This window comes from Pararge aegeria, chromosome 4 (assembly GCF_905163445.1).
Source record: "Pararge aegeria chromosome 4, ilParAegt1.1, whole genome shotgun sequence".
Lineage (NCBI taxonomy): Eukaryota > Metazoa > Arthropoda > Insecta > Lepidoptera > Nymphalidae > Pararge > Pararge aegeria.
Genome location: NC_053183.1, coordinates 19,748,553 through 19,769,386, shown reverse-complemented (window position 1 = coordinate 19,769,386; position 20,834 = coordinate 19,748,553). Strand labels below are relative to the sequence as shown.

At 34.5% G+C, this 20,834-nt stretch overlaps 1 protein-coding gene across 1 annotated transcript in view; it reads left to right on the top strand.

Moving 5' to 3' along the window:
* The first annotated feature begins 2,813 nt into the window (after positions 1-2,813).
* The window catches only part of LOC120623407, a 35,580-nt gene continuing 17,559 nt past the window's right edge, over positions 2,814-20,834 (top strand). Inside the window, exons 1-2 of the mRNA XM_039889425.1 lie at positions 2,814-3,220; positions 7,726-7,917. Coding sequence (XP_039745359.1) covers positions 2,935-3,220; positions 7,726-7,917 — 478 coding nt within the window. The 5' untranslated portion in view covers positions 2,814-2,934. The remainder of the gene's footprint in view (positions 3,221-7,725; positions 7,918-20,834) is intronic.

The following is a 20,834-nucleotide window of genomic DNA, read 5'->3' as shown; positions in this document are numbered from 1 at the left end:
GATGAGAGCAGGTTTCCAAGCTGGTTGAGGAATTCGTTGATCGTGTGGTAACCACGATTAATTAATTGCGTTTTAATTCATTGTTTAAACTTAGGTAAAGGTAGATCTATTATTTACTTCAGTATGATGTTAGAAACGTATATATCAACAAACACATCCACAAAGGATGCATATAGAAATGAACATAAATAATTTATGTTCATTTCTAGTAAGTCAATTAGATAGATAGATAAAGTTTTTATTGCACAAATTAAAAGCAAAAACAAGAAATAACAAAACAATGAAAATATATATTTATAAGATGCGCAAAGGCGGTCTTATCGCTTTAAGCGATCTCCTCCAGACAACCCTTTATGGTAGAGATTTAGGTCGATTATTTATATCGACTTACTATTATAGATGAAAATTATATAAATGAACAAAAATCTTATTTTAAAAATTGAAAAATATAATAATCTTTTCAAATTATATATTACACCATACAGATTCTCCTGCTTTCCGCGGAGTACAGCAAATTAAGCTTAATTTTCATAATATCTAACTTTCCCAAAATTTACTACTGGATGTAAGAACATAAATACTATCAAATAACTAATACGAAAGCTATTTATTTAGGCTATAAAACTAGACGAGTCATGTAACGGAAGTAAAACCCTTGAAAGCACTTATTACAACATCTTATAAAGACTTAAGTAGACTTGAATAACATTTAATTAACCAAGCAAACTTCAGTCACATTTAACGAAACTAATCAGATACTAACGCATCAGACAAGCGAGCAGAAACTACATATTAACCAAATCTCCCGTCGAAGCGTTACATTAAAATGGATCTATGTAAATGTGCGGTATGAAGTAAATGAAGCTTGTTCGCTGTAAACATGGAAATGGTTAGTCCCGCAAATTGTTCGACGGAGACGAGTTGGAATTCATTTGTCACTAGATTTTGTCCGCGTTTTCTTAATGTTTTTTGATAGAACCAGTTTGTGTGCACAATTGCGTAGGCCTGGAATTTAGACGTGTAAGTCGAATCTTGCGTTAAATTGCATCATTAACAGTCCACTGAAGGGAGTAAAGGCGTCTACCAACGAGAGGGTTTGCCCATAATCAACACGCTGGGCAGACGTGTTAGTGATCGCAGTAGATAGTAGAAGAAACATATTTTTAAATGCAAATGTGAGATGGTAATAACAACAAAAAAACCGGCTAAGTTTGCTGTGGACTTCTTCTTAGACCAGGGAGCGTTTGGAACTCTCGAAGCTCTAGTTATAAATAAAACATCCATACATACGATCAACCAAATCATTTTGCTATCTCCCGCAAGATAGCAAAATGATTTGGTTGATGTTGGAAAAGAGCAAGTACTGAGTTTCTTGCCGGCTCTTCTCGGTAGACTCTGCTTTCCGAACCGGTGGTAGAGTCACTACAAACATACATACTTGTCGTTTCAAAAGTGCTTATAAAGTAGGCCTACTTGAAATAAATGAATTTGAATTTACGATCATTCAAATTTTCATATAACTATCCCAGCAGTGTCTTATTATGTGTATAGAAATTAATTTACGCTCGCGCTACTTTCGCTGTGGCTAAGAGTGAAATGTGGCATCTACTGGATGAATCCAAATGACAGGGAAAATCGACGGCAGATGAAAAAGTTCTGAGAGGTTTCGAAAATACCCGTCCAATAGACATTTGCTTCTAAAAGTGAATTATAAACATATACAACTAAATAGGCTGTATAGCTATTGATCTTCGCCTGTGCCGAAGGAAATTGAAAACAACATCGGAAATTGAAGTACCTGTAGTTATTAAAGTTAACATTAAATAATTTCAGTCCTCGGTAAGAACGTACGTATTCCGTAAGTTACTTTTTCCCTGTGTCGTGCAAAATACTCTCTTCCTATTTAACATATGTAATTTAACAGTTAAATAAAATTAAGGGCTATATTGCGTACCTACTAGCAAAATACCAAACCATACATTAACAGCCATTCATTTTCTTAATTTGCGTTGTACAGGACGTGGATTGGTTAGGTATATATAAGTTTAGAAATATATCTTAGAAACGTTTACCCCTCTGTCGCGCATTCCGTCTTATTTCGGTATTTGAGTCGAGCAGGGACAGTTTGGATGCGATCCAGCTGTGCGCGCGCGCACCGCTCTATTGATCGTGAAACGTGTATAACGAAAATGATAAAAAAATCGCGGGTGAAAAAATTACACAACGGAATGTGAGGGTTGATTGAAATCGCGAAATTTTTCGTTCTGTTTTCAGTGCGTGACTATTTGTGATTGTGCTAAAAATCGATGTTAGTACAATTGTGTTTTTCAAATTGGTTTGTAGGTAAACCTTGCTTACGAGTATATGTATTCGTGCACATGAACCAATTATAATCGGAATGGATTTAAGTGTTATTACAAACAATATTTGCCATACATATTTCGAAGATAACAACCTTTTGATGGTTGTAAAGTGCAGTGAATAGTAGTATATATAATAGTAGTGATTGTTTTAATAATATTAAGAACAATAAAAGTCTTAATTTCAGGCATAGCCCATAGTTACGAGTATATATACATTTAAATATAACAAAATTAGAAAAAAAAGGATTAACTAAATTCTATATAAAATTTAAAAGACCATTATCAAATTTAAAATTTAAAATTAAAATGCATCGTAATCAAGAAGGCATGTTATAAATATTAAAAATTAATAAACAAAGTTTTGAAACTTAAACGTATATACCAAAGACGCAAATAAATAAATTCAGTGATAATATAATGACTATGGTAAATACAGCAACGATTAATTTTAAAGAACAGAGTTCAAAAGTGACTCACATGCACGGCTGTAAAACCAAATCACCAAACAAACTATAAAACCAAAGAGTATTTTAAGCAGTGCAATGAGAGCAAATCAGTGGACTTAACCAAAATGGCCGCCCGGCACGCGACTCCGCTTATAAGCCACAGTTTGTTTATTTATATAGCTATCTCTTTCTTAATGCCGATGGCAAACGAAGGGGCAGCTGTGTACGATGACCCCCATAGCTTTTCGAAAGATGAAAAGCGGTTGACGAGGGAATATCATCTAAGACAGGGTGCTCTGAGAGGATTGATTGTAAAGCCAGGAAAGAATTATGATCTTCAGCCAGTGGAGATGTTCTTAGGGATCCCGTATGCAGCACCACCGGTTGGCAACTTGCGGTTTATGCCACCAGGTAAGATATTTACAGAACTATTTAAAAAGCTATATTACCTATTCCACCATAGGAGCACATCCTAAGCGACACAGAGGTGAAGCGATGAAGAAACTGTATAAAAGGTAAGGTAAGGTATCATGGCAGTAACAAATAATCGCTATATATTGTATTTACCTAAGGATATATGATTCATGTATCATGAAAAACGTATTTTTATTTCTATTCCAAGTGAGATTGGTTATTTTCAATAAATAAAACTGCAAAATCTACCGATCAGCCATGACAAACGGTGAATTCAAAATTATGACGCCTCGTCAATTTCGTACCGCTTAAACGTCGATAATATCTGCGTATATCAAGTACTTTATGATTTAAAACTATCAGTTGCTAACTTTCTTGTAATCAATACAAAATCAATAAACTTTAGAAAAAACTGGAACTGGAACAGGCTTGCTAAAGCTCTGATTAACTTATGACGTCACAAGTGCGGCCACGACAACCTGCGAGCGTTTTCATGGGAATTTATATTAATAAAATCTATCTATAAACATTGATTAATACTGTTTTGCATAGGAGTGCATATTTTTATGGCGGGTAAAAACTAAACAGCCTTATAATATCTTTCATGCAATGCCATTTAAAATTCTGTATAAAATTGAACTTGTCAAGGTCATAAAAATAAATAAATCTTTTTTTTTTTAAGAAAAATATATATTTATTTTTCCCTTAAACTGGTTGAACAGAGGTTGAAACTTTGTATGAGATTCCGTCATTCTTGTCTGGTGTCCAGTTATGGCTTATGGTAAAAAAGGGGAGGTATTTTAAGATTTTTAAAAATACTACTTACTGCTAAACTGGTTTTTGGCATTTTCACCTGGTGGTAAGTTAACATTCAGTCTAAAATGGTAGCGGGCTAGCCTGTTAGCGAGAATGGCTGTTATATTTAACCCCTAATCGGTTTCTATGCGACATCATACCGGAACGCTCAATCACTCAGCGGCACGTTTTTGTCAGTAGGGCGGTAACTTGCCACGGTCGAAGCCTCCCACCAGACCAGACCAGAGTAAATTCGGAAATAATAAATTCCCAAATCTAACAACCCGGGGCCTCCAACCAAAAACCACAGAACTTGCGTTCTGGCTACTGGCATGCGCACCGTAGAAACTGTTGTTTTTTTTTACTTTTATTAAAGGGTTTGTTCAACACTGAACATGTCACCCTCATATCTACACTTACTTTTAATTACTCTCTACGCCGACTTGTTATATAAATCATTTTGTATAGCATTCTAGCCTCTCGTGAAAACGGAGAAGCCAGAATGCTATTAAAAATACCACTATTCATACGTTCTAAATTTAACTTATTAAATAAATTCCACCATTCCATCCTACGGGATGAAAGAAATCTATGCAGACGAAGTTGCGGGCTTCCACTAGTTTGCACAAACAGTACAATTTTCTACAAAGTTCGCCTTTGTTTGTATATAGTACAATTCTGTATGAAGTTTGCTTCATTCAGATGATATCTGGGTGCAAATGCATTTTAAATGTTACCAGCCACGGTTTTTCATTTACTTTTCTAAATTACTTTTGCTGCAGTTTCATTCTATTTCAGTAATCTAAGTCCCACTGAGCGAGATAACAGAATACCGTTATATTAATAGCTATCATTTCTCTCCAAAGTTTATACGATGTAAAACTGCAGATGCTGTTGTATTTTACAATTCTAATAGTTCCTTTCATACATTAAAGGGATTTTCTTTTCACCATTATTATCTTTTCTGAGACATTAATTTCGCGTATAGAAATGAATGGCCCTTTTTATTTTTAAATAACTTGGTTCAAATGAAAGTATTTATTGTGTTTTTTAGTGCAAAGCGTAATTCAGACAATTGTGGAGATTGAAAACGTTACCTGTAAGTGAACAAGTGACTTGTATTAGTCTAAATTTGGCTTTAGATTATATAAGAGTTACTAAAAATGTCATAATTGCGTCTATAAGAGTAATAATATTTCCATAATGAAACTCTAAATCTTTTAAAGTATAAATGTTGTTAGCTCTTTGTGTTTCATCATCATCATCCATTACCAGGACAGGGCAATGGGACCGTGCCTCCTCCCACCATGAGAAGGGGTTGTGGGGGGTCCACCTTGCAGCCCAGTGTGGTTTGGTGGACACCACACCTTTGAGAACATCATAAAGAACTGTCAGACATGCAGGTGTTTCACTTTAGCGTAGAAGCAAGTGATACTTTTATTGCTAAAACGCACATAACTTAGAAACGTTAGAGATGCGTGCTGGGATTTGAACTCTTAAACTTAAGAGCTGCTCTTGTCGGTGTGATTTTCTAACCTTTTCTATCCATGGCCTTCTCGTTTACCTCTTTTTATGTTTAAAAATTACAGTAGGTAGTTAGTATTAAAAATCAATTACCGGCCCACTACAGAGCAAAAGTAATATTATATCAAAATAACAGGCCGTTGTTCAGCTTGGTAGACTATACACGCTTTCGAGAACATTATGGAAAAGTAAAGGAAGCGGTATGCAGATTTCCTCACGATGTTATCAGACAGCACGGAGTTAGGAAACTGGCGGTGTCTACGCACGTGCCTCGAGAGCACTACAAGCCGTCTGTCTCGTTTATTATCACATCTGTTATGTTTACTTCAAGCCCTGGACTGCAATCTCAGATGGTGTTATGTGATGGTGATAAAAATAATAATGAGCTATAAATTATGGAGAAGAAAAAAATTACATATAAATAGGTATATCTTACTTCTATATATACATATATATATAAAAGAAAAAGTGTGTGGGTATGTTCCGTATAGGCTCCGAAACGGCTGGACCGATTTCAATGAAACTTTCAGGGACTCTCCGGATTGACCTGGCGTAATCCTGTAAAGTTTGGTGACGATCGGAGCACTCCTATTTTTGAACTGTCAAACTGTCAAATATAGCTTTTATTAAAACTTTAATGATGTAAGTTTATTGTTTAAATAAAATAAAGCAAAATCTAGCCCGGTAAAGCGGGCTGGGTACCCTAGTATATAATACATGTGAAAGTGTGGATGTTTGTTAATCAATAATGCAAAAACAGCTAAACGAATTTTAATGAAATTTCGTATGCATGAAGCCTTTGAAATGGAAAAGAACATAGGTTACCTTGAATCCCAGGACATAAGATAGTTCCCGTGGGAATGAAACACCTTAATCCACGCGAACGAAGTCGCGGGTATCAGCTAGAATATTAATAAATATTAACTGCGCTTAAGACGTAAATAGAGACAGATTAAACAGAGAAAAAGCAACCGCTGCTCAAAGTGAAATATTTTGAACATTGTATAATTGAAAAACGGAGAGATGATCGAATTAAGTTTTACTATTATTTTCATAATGGCAACACACCGTGACTTCGCAATTGATATTTAAATGGCATCTATGTAATCGTGTGTATTATTCAAATAAGTATCTATTATGTTCTAATCTATACTCTTATCAGATCGTGATGGTAAGACAGAAAGTGGACGAACGCGGCCTTACGTTGCCGTCGACGGCAATATAAAAAATTTGTTCGAATTATAATGCTATACATTTGACTCTAGTGTATTGCCGCTGTTCACGATATGGTAAAAATTATAAAGCACCCAATTGATCGCAAAGAAGTTAAGAATTCATTCTTAACAATTGTTAAGAATTCATTCATCATCATCATTCATTGTAAAGTCAACATCTCCTGAGGATGCTCCGGTTTCGGAGCGAAACGTGCGTAGAGGGTATATTGCCGAAGATCTGTTTGGTGTGGAGTATAAGGATTGAAGAAATTATAAATTACACCACACAGATTCTCCTGCTTTTCGCGGAGTATAGCAAATTAAGCTTAATTTTGATAATATATCATGGATTTCCGCAAAGTAACGCCTGCTTCTATCCAATACTTTAAGCACCTGACGTCATAAGTAAAGCTTTTTGTGACAGAGCTCGTCCGGTGAAGAACTATCGCCATTTCGGCCACTAAACAACATTGTTGCAATAGTCTGGATGGCGTGCCTGCTAGGGCAATTACAGTCACATGAGGCTTAACACCTACGCCTCCAATTGATGAATACAGGGCGGCATGTTGCAGAACGTGCTCCTTACATGACTTTTAAATTACTTCTGATGTTAAGTTAAAAAACTATCGCGCATCATCTTCTTGGGCCGTTACTTATTATTATCAAAATTAATTCTTAACAAAATTATTCATTGTAAAGTCAACATCTCCAGAGGTTGCTCCGGTTTCGAAGCGAAACGTATAGAGGGTATATTGCCGAAGATCTGTTTGGTGTGGAGTATAAGGATTGAAGAAATTATAAATTACACCATACAGATTCTCCTGCTTTTCGCGGAGTATAGCAAATTAAGTTTAATTTTGATAATCATGGACTTCCGCAAAGTAACGCCTGCTTCTATCCAATATCCAATACGTTACTTATTATTATAAAAAAAATATATCTGTGTGCCTAAGACGGTTTTTCTTTCAGTCAGTGCTCCACCCTGGCCTGCGGTACGGATGGCAACGCGCTTCGCACCCGTCTGTCCGCAATCTCTACCTGTCATCAAGAAAGGGAACCCACCGTCCTTAGGCAGGCAGCATTACCTCAGCAGACTGAGGCCTTTCCTTGCTCAGGAGTCAGAAGACTGTTTGTATCTGAACATCTACGTGCCTTATAGAGGTGAGTAAAAAAATAAGCTATTAATTTTAAAACTTTTCATCACCATCCCATTACTGGGCCCACTACTGGGCTAAGGTCCCCCTCTGAAGGGTTTAGGCTGTAAGCTTTGAGTAATATCTAAGCTTTAAGGAATAGTAATTTAAAAATATCACTTGCTTCGACAGTGAAGGAAAACATCGTAAGGAATGCATGCCTGATAGTTCTACATAATGTTCTCAAAGGCATGTGGAGTCCACCAAAATAGTGGACCAGCGTGGTGGACTACGGCCTTAACCTCTTCTCATTGTGGTAGGAGGCCCAAATTTCAAATTCGAATTCAAAAATATTTTATTCATGTACAGGCACTTATGAAGCGTTCATACAATTAACATGTTACACTAATGTTAGTGATGGTGATAACTGTATTCGTTAACTTAAAACTAAAGCTAGAAGGGTTCCAAACGCGCCCTGGTCTAAGAAGAGCGCACAACAAACTTAGCCAGGTTTTTTTTTTGTTATCACCATCTCACAGTCTAGTTAAAGTCTAGCCCTTGCCCTGTAGTATCCCGTTAATGGGCCGACATGATGATGATGATACAGTAACAGTAATACATTATTTATTACTCAGTAGATGTTATGAATCACTAAACTCACTTTCACATTCATTATATAAGTTGGAGGTTAGATTTTTAAAAAAATTGTGGAATGTAGGAATATGAAATATGTATATACTTAGTCAAAATTATTTTACTGGCTGCCCGCGTATATTAGGGTTTTTACAAATCTCGTGAGAACCGTTTGTTTTCCTGGCATAAAAAGTAAATTCAATTTCAAATTCCAAAATGTTTTATTCATGTAGACCTTATCACAGGCACTTATTTAGCGTTCATACATTTAACATGTTAACACTAATGTTAGTGGTGGTGATAACTGCATTCGTTAACTTAAAACTATAGCTAGGAGATATCCAAACACGCCCTGGTCTAAGAAGAGCGCACAACAAACTTAGCCAGGTTTTTTTTTGTTATCACCATCTCACACTCTAGTTAGAAATCATTAAATCTAGAGTTATGCCCTGAATTCAATAGTGGTGTAATTTTCTGATTAATGTCTCATGCTGAACACAACGCGTCTCGTGACGCCTCCCAGGCTTCAAATATGTATGTGTATCTTATCTTATATCTTTAAACGATCAATTCTTGTATAATTCTTGTATATATATCAATATAAATAATTGAAATCTCGAAATCGGCTCCAACGATTTTCATGAAATTTAGTATACAGGGGGTTTCGGGGGGATAAATCGATTTAGCTAGGATTCATTTTTAGAAAATATCATTTTATTTGTGTTCTCCGGTAATAACCGATTTGGTGGTGACGAAGTTGCACGGGTCAGCTAGTTATGTATTAACTCAACACAAGAGTCGGTTGTTGAGCAACCCCGTGTAATACCAAATTGATTGGCATGCAATATTTTTTTTTATGTGAAAAGTTAAGTAACTGATTTAATATAAGACTTTCAAAGATTTTACTGAGAGTGGGTAGTACTATTGGTCCAAAGTTAGAAGTGTCTGTAGTACTACCCGATTTGAACAAAGGAACTAAATTTACTATGTTTCATAAAGTCAGGAAAAACACCACAATTTATACAATTATTAAATATAAATGATAGGATAACAAGGATTTAAAAACGTTAACTAACGTTTCTATCTTTTAAAACTTGACTTATACGCGGACGAAGTATCGAGGGACCGCTAGTGACTATAAAGCTACGCGTTCGAATTGTAACTTTAGCTTCGCAAATGGTCGCGCTATATCGGTAACCGTAGCCTAATATTTGTTTTTTCAATCATTCGCCAAAACAGTTCCCATTTAACCCGGTTTCCCCACATGTCGGGAGATAGGACAGTCCCATTTGAAACCAGGTCAGCTTAACAGTGAAGCGGCTCTCCACTGCAATCGGGTCTGTCCTAAAAACAGCGAAAACGCTTACACCGCCTGACAGCACTTGCTTTTGATGTCAGCTGATTCCAATGGCCTCTTGGGGTTTCCCTTTAGTTTTTTTTACAATAGTTTTAATTCATTGTTCATTTATTCAGAATTAGGGCAAATAGTATGGGCGGGAGGCAGATAGATAGTCCTTATTATTTAACTCATAATCTGCATGATGTAACTAATAAGGTCTATCTAAGAATAAGAAAGTGTTACAAACATAAAAATCCTATTACAAAATTGAGGATTACTTAAACGATAAAAAAGCTTTGTGGTGAATTGTTCTAACTTCATAGCTTAATATTAATTTACTGTGCGATGGTGATAACAAAAAAAAATACGTGTCTACGTTTGTTTTGAGCTTTTCTTACAGCAGGGCGCGTTGGGAACCCCGTAGCTTTAGGTTTAAGTTGACGAGCAAAGTTATCACAATCTTTTTACAATAAAGTGAACGTGGATAAAGTATCTGCTTAGCAATTTATTTCCTGGCTTGTTATGCAAATACTATTATTTCAGGCTAAAATCCTATAATTACTGAAATTAAGGCCTATCTTATTATTATATTTTGTGTAAGCTATTTAAATAGAACTTGCTCTAATGGTTAAGGAAAGAATTGAATCGTGAGGAAATTATGTAAACATTATGTGATCCGGACGCCCAGCACGCATTTCTAATTTTTAGAGTGATATTGTATATCACTAACTTCAACGGTGAAAAAAACCTTGTGAGGAAATGTGCAATTCTGAGTTTTCAATAATGTTCCCAATAGCCTGTAAAGTATATCAATCCGCGCTCGGCCAGCGTGGTGGGCTACGGCCCAAACCATTCTCGTGCTAAGCGGACATCCGTGCCCTGTCGCTTTAGTACAAGATTTGCTCACTCGCAATCGAGAAATCGTTTTTGATCATCAGTAAGTTGTGAATCAACAGAAAAATAATTATAGACCTTGCCGAAACCGAAATTAGTGTATGCCTTTTTATATCAGTCTTATAGCGACTGTAGCGTTATCTAATAGGAATCATTGCAGTTTCAATCTACTTTTCCAAAGGTCCATATTACAATGAGACAAGTTTGAAATAAAATATGAAACATTGCTTTTATATAATTATATAATTTTTATATGTTTTTTTACCTACACTTGGAGTAATTATCAATTTTATGTATTTAAAATGCATGTAAAATAATGACAAGGTAGCTTGGAAGCAGTCAGATCCGCTCTGATCTCCCGCAATATAGATAATTGTAGTAAACTTGTTTGTTTGTTTGACGGCCGATTGGCGCAGTGGGCAGCGACCCTGCTTTCTGAGTCCGAGGCCGTGGGTTCGTTTCCCACAACTGGACAATAATTGTGTGATGAACATGAATGTTTTTCAGTGTCTGGGTGTTTATCTATATACTATAAGTATTTATGTATATTATTCATAAAAAATATTCATCAGTTATCTTAGTACCCATAACACAAGCTACGCTTACTTTGGGACTAGATGGCGATGTGTGTATTATCGTAGTATATTTATTCATAGTATATTTATAAACTGTTGTATTGATGCAACGTATGAATGTACGCGGTCTTTAAGCAAACGCAAATGGCGCCAGAACGCCTGCATTGGTCTAAGGTAATAGTGATAAAAGAAAACGACCTAAAATGCATCGATATGACATCTAACTTTCTCAACCGCCTGTAGCTTAGGAACATCTGCTGCGGCCATTGCCTGCAGTGTGTATGCTTGTTAACAGCTGTAATGATGCAAAATTCTGTAAAAGAAAACCTGGATCGTCGGAATCGACGTATAAAATTTTACGATTTGTAATGGTAATGCACATTATTGTGGCATTATTTTTATACACATTATATTAATATTGAATGAATATACTTTTCCTCTACTTACTAACTATATCTTCACAATATATATTTTGTCTTACAAATACTATATTATACTAAATAATAATATTATAGTATTTGTAAGACAACATATTAGTCTATATAAACAAAAAGTGTATATAAACAGTCGACTTACAAGAAATTGTCATAAATTATTGTCATCTGCATATCGTCTGCGAAAGGTACAGAGTCTACCCTTACATAAGGGATTGAGTATACGCTTCTATAATATGATTCCTAAGGTAATTTTTGACCTACCAATGCATAAGTTTAAAGAATTTGTTAAAACACATTTATTACAGCGCTACAATACATTTGATGAATTTCTGGCAAGGTTGCTTGGAAGCATCCGGTTCCGCGTTCATCTCTTACAAGATTGAAAAATGGTTGTTAAAATGTAATATGTAAATAGTTGTTGTTGGAAAAGAGCAACTGCTGAGTTTCTTGCCAGCTTCTTCTCGGTAGAATCTGCCTTCCGAACCGTTGGTAGAGTCACTACAAACAGACAGACTTGACGTTTCAAGTGCTTATTAGGCCTACTTGAAATAAATCAATTTGAATTTTGATTTTTTTTAATTTTACACAACTGAAAAAGTACATAAAGAAAAAGAAAAGTATAACAAAACAACGTATACAATTTGGCGCTTCATAGCGATTTTTTCAGGCAACCAATGGCAAAGAAAACAAATACAGAAAATATATATATATGGTGGTAAATATATACATTTTATTATAGATAATCCTGTAAAAACTAACTAAAATATATATACAACAATACTAGTAACTACCAATATAAATATAATATATAAAAAGGATATTCATTTTAAAGTAATATACTAATAATAATGAAACAAAATAAATAATTATCCTCAATGAATTCCTATCAGTACTTCTATTATTAACTAGCTAAAGGCTCGTTTCAATTTTTGATTGCGGATTTTTGGGCTTTAATGATTAACCTGCTCACAAAGTCGGAGCGGAGGTTGACAATGCCAGTTTTCTAAATCGGGGCTGGTACTGAGAATACTCAGTAAAACCCAACAAGTTTTGGCCCGACCCGAGATTCCAACTCAGGACCGCGTTACACCTATATCCAACTGGTAAAGTTCCAAAGCATGTTCAAAAACAAACAAAATATAAGTATAAGTATAGGTTAAGATATATAATTTAGACAGTGTGTTAAAACACATTTATTATTGAAAGATTACAACACTTTTTTATATAATTGACTAGCTGACCCCAGCGCCATCTGTCTGGCTGATTTGTGAATCTAAACCATCCAGGGTGCCACCCAAACGCATAGCGAAAAAATCATTTAAATCCGTCCAGCCGTCTAGGAGGAGTTCAGACATACACGCACACAAGAAATATATACTCGTATATATAAAGATAAAAATTAATTATTAATATAATTTAATGTTTAATTTTTGCATGTTGATGTATCAGCAGAATATGTTGGACTTCATATCTATTATCATATTATTATAACATTTATACCCTATTTTTTAGCAAAATAAATATCTCTTTTCATTTCATCTCTCGCAAGACAGAATAATTAGTGTAAAATGATAAAGCTGAAGAGAGCAACTGCTGACCACTTATTTAAGGGATTGTTTTCGATTATTTCTGACTCTACTTCTCATTCCAACCATCGATCCTGCCTTGGTAACCGTCTGGTACTCCCATATTGTAAAACGAAGTTCTTGGGTAATCCTTAATCTTTATGGCAATTATGCTCTGGAACAATCTGCCTGCCGCCGACGGACAGACGCCGTGGAAGTAATTCCCTTCCGGTATTTTAGAGTCGTCTGAAGGACTACTACCTCTCTTTGAGTGATGGCATTTAAAGTAGATTCTTTATTATTGTTTGTAAATTATGTATTAAAATGTAGTTATAAATATTATATATGCTATATCTTGTATATAAAATTTTCGTTTATTTGTAGTTAAAGTCCTCCGAAACAGCTTGACCGATTCTCATGAAATTTTGGGTGCATATTCGGTATGTCTGTGAATCGGACAACTATTTTTTATCCCCCTAAATTTGGTCAGCTAGTATTTATATATATTGTTTATATTTTATATATATATATATATTAAGTTTATTTGTTTAAATAATCTCTGTACTAGTACTCCTTACTGTTTCTTTTCCTGTATGTTATACATGCAATAAAGTGTTTATTCTTCTTCTGCCGAGTTTCTTGCCAGCTCCTTCTCGGTAGAATTCCTTGCGATCCAGTGATAGAATCACTACAAACAGACAGACTCGATGTTTCAAAAATGCTTATATTTAGGCCAACTTTAAATGAATTTTGACTCTGGATTCTAATATAATAAACGGCATTTTAAGACGCGCAAAAAGGATTTTCGTATTGTCTTACCAACCTTTGGTCCTGGAACTGAATTAAAATTTTTATACTGCAACTTTTATATAGAAGGGTTATTTTCTAGATCTAGACTGTAGGATTTAAAATAGGCAGCCAGTTGAACGGTATACAATGCTCAAAACCGGCCACTCATTGTTCACCTATTTCTTTGTTCGGCCACGGCTTTTGTTTATGAGAAATTAAGCGAGAATTCCCCACCGATTAAAGTTGCGCCGTTCAAACAATATACACCAATATAAAGTAGGAGTCACACAAAAGGTGTATTGAATGTCTTAAATGTACATGTAATAGTTCTAGTGAACTGTTGGATTGTGATATGCATTTTAAAAATGGGAATTCAGAAAATATTAAATTATAGGAAATTATATGTACAGTGTAAACTCTTTATAACGAAACTCGAGGGACTGAGCATTTTTTGTCGTTATAGAGAGTTATCGTTATATGGAGTGAACAAAAAAAACAAGACAGCAAGACTTAGTTCAAAACGCCTTCCAACGTCACTTTTCTTTTCTCCCTTTTCAATCGCACGTATCACACAAATTTTTTCGTCAACACTAATCGCTTTCCGTTTACTGGCCATGTTAACAGTTTCAAAGTAGGTTTACGACTGATAATACGATAGGTACCCAGTATGCTTGGTCGAAGACCATCACTTCCGAGAAAACAATGCGTCATACTGCACGTGTACAAGGCAATTAAGGATAACAAAAGCTAGACCGACCTCGGATGTTTCGGAGCTTCAAAGTCTTTTGTTACCTGATAACATAACATAAAAAATAATACCGATAATAAATATTTACTGTCTACAAATATGAACACATTTCTTCGTAATAGAGAATCATTTCAATATGTGAGTTTTAACGCAAACCAACCAACTTGGGCTCACTCCAACGTTATAGGGAGTTTATCGTTATAAAGGATAACGTTATAAAGAGTTTACACTGTATTTAGTAAATTAACAGATTTACACCGATTTGTGTGTGACATAATGTCACATAAATGCTACCAAATCTTTCGAATCCATTTTAACAGCGGGTTGACTCCTAATTTATCTCCTACGCATTAAGTGGTAATGTACCCAGAAGTGAGATATTATTGGACTGAGGATGGTGATGATGCGAAAAGAGATTAAATTGCATTTATTCACATGTACCTGTTAGTTAAATCTTGAGTAAGATAGTTTCTCTATTTTCGTGCCACGATTTATACACGCGTTTTGTCTCGACAACGCTTTAAAGGTACAAAGTTACCTACAAATTTTTACAATTAAAATGCTGCCTTTCATTAAGCTTTAATTATTTTCAAATTTGTTGCACGTTTAATTATCTAGACAAAGAATCATTTTATTTTGTTTGTTTGAGCCATCTGCTTCGTTGGTTTAGTAGTTATCATGTTCAACTGCTAGGTTGTATCCAGAGCGCAGTACTGTCTTCAACACAGACTTACTCACGATAGTTTCCTTCACCGTTAAAGAAGTGATATTTAATTCTTTAAAATGCACATTACTACGATATGGTGTGTTTTGAGGGTCGAACTTGGTCACTCTTATTCAATAATTTACTTGGAGACTGCTTCATGTTCTCACCAATCGCTAACTGTCAAGGTGGAGCGTTATAATCAGACGGTATCGTCTGCATCACCAGCTACCAATTCCGGTACCTCTGAAACTCTAAGGACGACTCAGTCTCTAAAATCCAATGGAGGCTTAGTAACATCTTGAATAAAGTGACAGGAAAAACTCCTGCACAGGCATTGTTTGGTTTGAATTAGGAAAGCACTGAAAATTATGACCTCTAATTTAACTGCCTGGACAAGACAGTAAATACTTTTAATTATGAAAATTAAGCTCATTTTGCTATACTGCGCGAAAAGCAGGAGAATCTGTATGATGTAATTTATAATTTCTTCAACACCAAACAGACCAAACAGATCTTCGGCAAAATACCCTCTACGCACGTTTCGCTCCATAACCGAAGCATCTTCAAGAGATGTTTATTTATTTATTTATTTATACACTTTATTTGTACACCACAAATAGTAAAAAAAACAATGGACACAACAAAAATAAACTTAAAAAGTAGGATACAAAGGGCGGCCTTATCGCTTAGTAGCGATCTCTTCCAGGCAACCTTAGGATTAGGAAAACCAAGAGAAACCGATTGGTGGGGTGTATTATTATTATATACATACTTACGAACAATTACACACTAATACCTATCAAGATTACACACATAAAATACTAATAATAATAAATATAAAAAATAATAAACTAGTTAATCACTGTCGTCTTTATTGCTCAAGATATTGGGCTTTAACAGCATTTTTGAATATGTCTAGTGACCTTGACTGTCGTATGCTTATTGGGAGTGCATTCCACAGTTCAGTAGCTTGAACAATGAATGAATGCTTATAAAACTTAGTTTTATGAAACGGCATGCTCAAAGTCAGCGTACGACAAGAACGTATATCTGACTGCACTCCAAGAAAATTGTTGACTTTATATATTGAAAATATATTATTAATTATATTGTAATTTGAATTGTAAAGTCAACATCTCCTGAGGATGTCCGTCCTAACCATAGGCTATCATACATACAGCTTCTTATGACGATAATGAGTAAATATCACACTTTTGCGTTGCGTAGTTTGGTGATGAACTAGTTTCTAGTATTGCTGAATCATTGATTGTGGAACAATAACTCGCCGGCGCCTGGTCTCAATCCGCCGCTATAAATACACTTCCGTCCCTCAGAGTCTCCAAATTCTTAACTAATCCAATAATAGAACCGTTACCGATCCCCAGTGCTGAAATGTTTCTATTTGACAAATTAGGTTACTATCTTTGGATTTTCACCATGTCTTGTAAAAAGGTTTTTGTTATGTTTAATGTACGCACAAGTTCTTTCTGCAGTTTCTAAGCAGAGTTTGATTGTTTATTTTAGATAAACATTTGTTTGATTGTAACATAATGTGCTTAATTTTTACAACTTTTACGTGCGCGTTTGGTCCACGCTCTTAATAACTTCATTTACATTAAAAGTTGTAATATAAATGATTGAAAATATCTTTATCATACACATTAATATAAAATAATATATATAATTTTAGATATTTGTGTGTATTTTTTGTGCATAATATACACTACATTTTTTATCTTTGTCTTATAATGCAATCTTTTCGGTACTGTTTGGAGTAGAGTATGTTTTGAAAATATAAAAAAAACAAGAGCGAAAAAAAAAACAAACGCAATAAAAAAAATTTGGAAATAAACTTCATTCAAAAATATTGTTTACATAATAAGACAAGAAATAGACTTTAGGTTTGTGATTTTAAAACTGTTCTTTAAAACCTTTCTTATAACGACCAACTAAGATTAATATACTGATGCAAACCACATTCTTACTTTCTTGGCTATGTAGTTGTTTTTAATTTACATTAGATTGAATACAAATAATTATTTATTCAAATAGGCACATAGATGGTACTTTTGAGGCGTACATTACCTACGTATAAAAATATATAACATTGAAGTGAGAATTTAATTATATCCATTAGGCTATAATAAGGCCGTGAACTTAAAAATAAAGATACGAGGCTTCCAAAAGCCCACAACAAATTTAGCCGGTTGTTCTTTGTTTCTTGTTATCACATTGTCATTTAAAACTATTTAAGAATTTGGTTAGAGCAATACGCTGACCCAAGCTTTTTCATCGTTGACGTGGTACTTAATTCTACAATTGGACTTTTCTATAAGCTCGTTTCACGTTTAACTTGAACTTTTTAAGAGACATCTCCAGGCTATCAACTGGTACTTTAATAGCATCATCATCTCAATCGAGGGACTAACGGACAAGGATTCTTTCACTTTTTACCAGCGGCTATGTTCATCGTATTTACCTAATACGCCTACTTAGTAGGCGTCAACCAACGCTCTTATTGCAAATTAAGATATTATTTCGTCGAGACTCTGCATGACTTGAATCTCCGCTTTTTTGATGGTAGCACAAAAAGATTTTCCGAATATAGCTCATACCATTTTCCGCTGAAATGATATGCCAGATGATTTTAATCAAAGTTTGCAAGAAATATTCTGAAAGCGATTCCGATTGAGAATCACAATCCGGCCATTCTGTTCCTAAACAGGCAATCTAAGTTTCGGAACGGTCCATTAGACGCGGGGTAAAATAAATATTCACAAAGTTTATGAAGGATATTACTTTCACACCTTTCCGGCAAGTAAATAGCTTAATAATATGTTTTCCTTTAAAATAAACCGAACTAAATACTATTTATAAATATAAATAAAAAAAATTATTACACGCTTAATATTAGCCTTACCTGTACCTTAACCGACTACCTTGCACTTGATTTTGACCCTCTATAAAAGGTCTGATTTCGTTCAAACTTTGTAGATATATCGACGACAATAGACTTGTTTGATAAGATTTCCAATTTCAAATAGAATAATAAGATTTTTTTTAATTTGACTCGACTATCGACTATGGATGAAAAACATCATATTTTTCATCCATAGTCCATAAACCAGGATTATTGTTAATTTTAAAATTCTTTTGTGATTAAATTAAACTAACAGGTAGAAATCAGTTTGGTTTATATACCAAGCGTGATTTATAGTTTTTTGACGATAATTTTTTTTCAAATTTGTTTATTATATTTTTGTTTGTACATTGACTCGAGAAGAGGTCGGGAAACAACTCATCAGTTGTTTTTATATATTATATCCTAACCTTCGGTGTCAACTGATTAGTTAAACATTTGGTATACAATAATAAGTACCTATATTGATGGCATCCACTAAACGCCTAAAAAATATTGTTCAGTAATATACTAAGAAAGAAAGAGATTTTATATTTGCATACATAATTGCTTACAATTGTAAACAAAAAATATAATTAACAAAAATACGAACAGTTTACCCAACAAAAATACGAACCCTATTTGTCCACATGCTTACTGCATGTGGACAAATAGGGTTCCACCTCAGGAGTCAGCACGAAGCTGCTTTCGCTTATACTAGAGTTACACAACACAATATTTAAAGGATTTAAAATTAAAATTAATCAGAACTGTGGTGCCATCTATGAAAACATGCTGAAAGTTTTTCATAAAGTGTTGAAAAGAACCAACACATCGTAGTGTTCAAGTTTGAGGTTCTATTCTAGTTCCATACTTTTTACACGGATGGCGCTTCCAAGAGATGAATTCTGTATTCATTGAACGTACACCTCGTAGTATTTTTTATGATAATAGAATCAAATTAAAATATTTAAAGCTTTTGGTAATACTAGCTAAGAAATAAGAAATTTAATATAACTTGAAAAATGGGTCTAATATTTTTTGTGAAAGTGTTTCCCAAAGCTCGACATAGATGTCACTATAGCAAAAAAAAGGTATTATAAAAATACTATCATGATTCTATCGTATTTTTTTTGGTGACAACTAATAGTAAATAAATAAAATAATCTATTTATATATATATTATTTATAAAAGAGAAAGTGTGTGGGTATGTTCCGTATAGGCTGGACCGATTTCAATGAAACTTTCAGGGAATCTCCGGATTGACCTGGCCAGTAATCCTGTAAAGTTTGTTGACGATCGAAGCACTCCTATTTTTGAACTGGTAAACTGTCAAATACAGCTTTTATTTACTATGATGATATTTTATTGTTGGGTGTACATGGCTGTAGATAATAATCTTCACCCGCTGGAGAAGAGAATAGAAGAGAATGAATACGGAGAGAAATAAGTGATTTAATATATTAAGAGACTGAAATTTAAAATTTAATGATGTAAGTTTATTGTTTATATAAAATAAAGCAAAATCAAGCCCGGCGAAGCGGGTTGGGTACGCTAGTACTAAATAAATATACTACGACCCCAAAGTAAGCGTAGCTCGTGTTATGGATATTTAGATGACTAATGAACTTTCCAGTACGGGGAATTGAACACGACTCAGAAAGCAGAGTCGCTGCCCACTGCACCAATCGGCCGTCAACGTTACGTAAACTATAGTTTTAAACCAAAATATCTCTTATAATTCTTTCTTTTATTAAAATAGTAGTCGAGCTTTTGCCAGAGCTCGTCCGGGGAAGTACCATAACCATGCTTATTTCTGCCACTAAGTAGCATTGTTGCAATGCTGCTTAGCGGCAGAAGGGCGTGGGTGCCGCTGTAATTACAGGCACAAAATATTTACCACCCATATCTCAGGTTGATGGAGACAGGGCAGGAACTTGTTCCTTTCATGTCCTGCGAAGTGTGGCTGTTTATAAGCGATGGTTTTTCCACTTACCATCAGGTGGGCTATCTTCTTGGGTAGTCAAACATTTCTATTAAAAAAAAAATGTGCGACAAACATACATGCGTATAGCAAATGCATGTAATGTTTGATATAAGTATTAATAGATTAGATCTTTGTAATTTTGATGTCAGTATTGAAATTTGATTCTTATTTTAATAATGTCTATTGATTTAGGATCGTATCCCTACTAATATTATAAATGTCAATGTAAGTTTGTTTGTTACGCTTTCACGCAAAAACTACTTAACCTATCCTCATGAAACTTTGTACATATATTCTTGGAAATGTTAGAAGTAATATATGATACTTTTTATCCCGACATTAAGCTCGGTTCCTTTGGGAGAGGGGATGAGT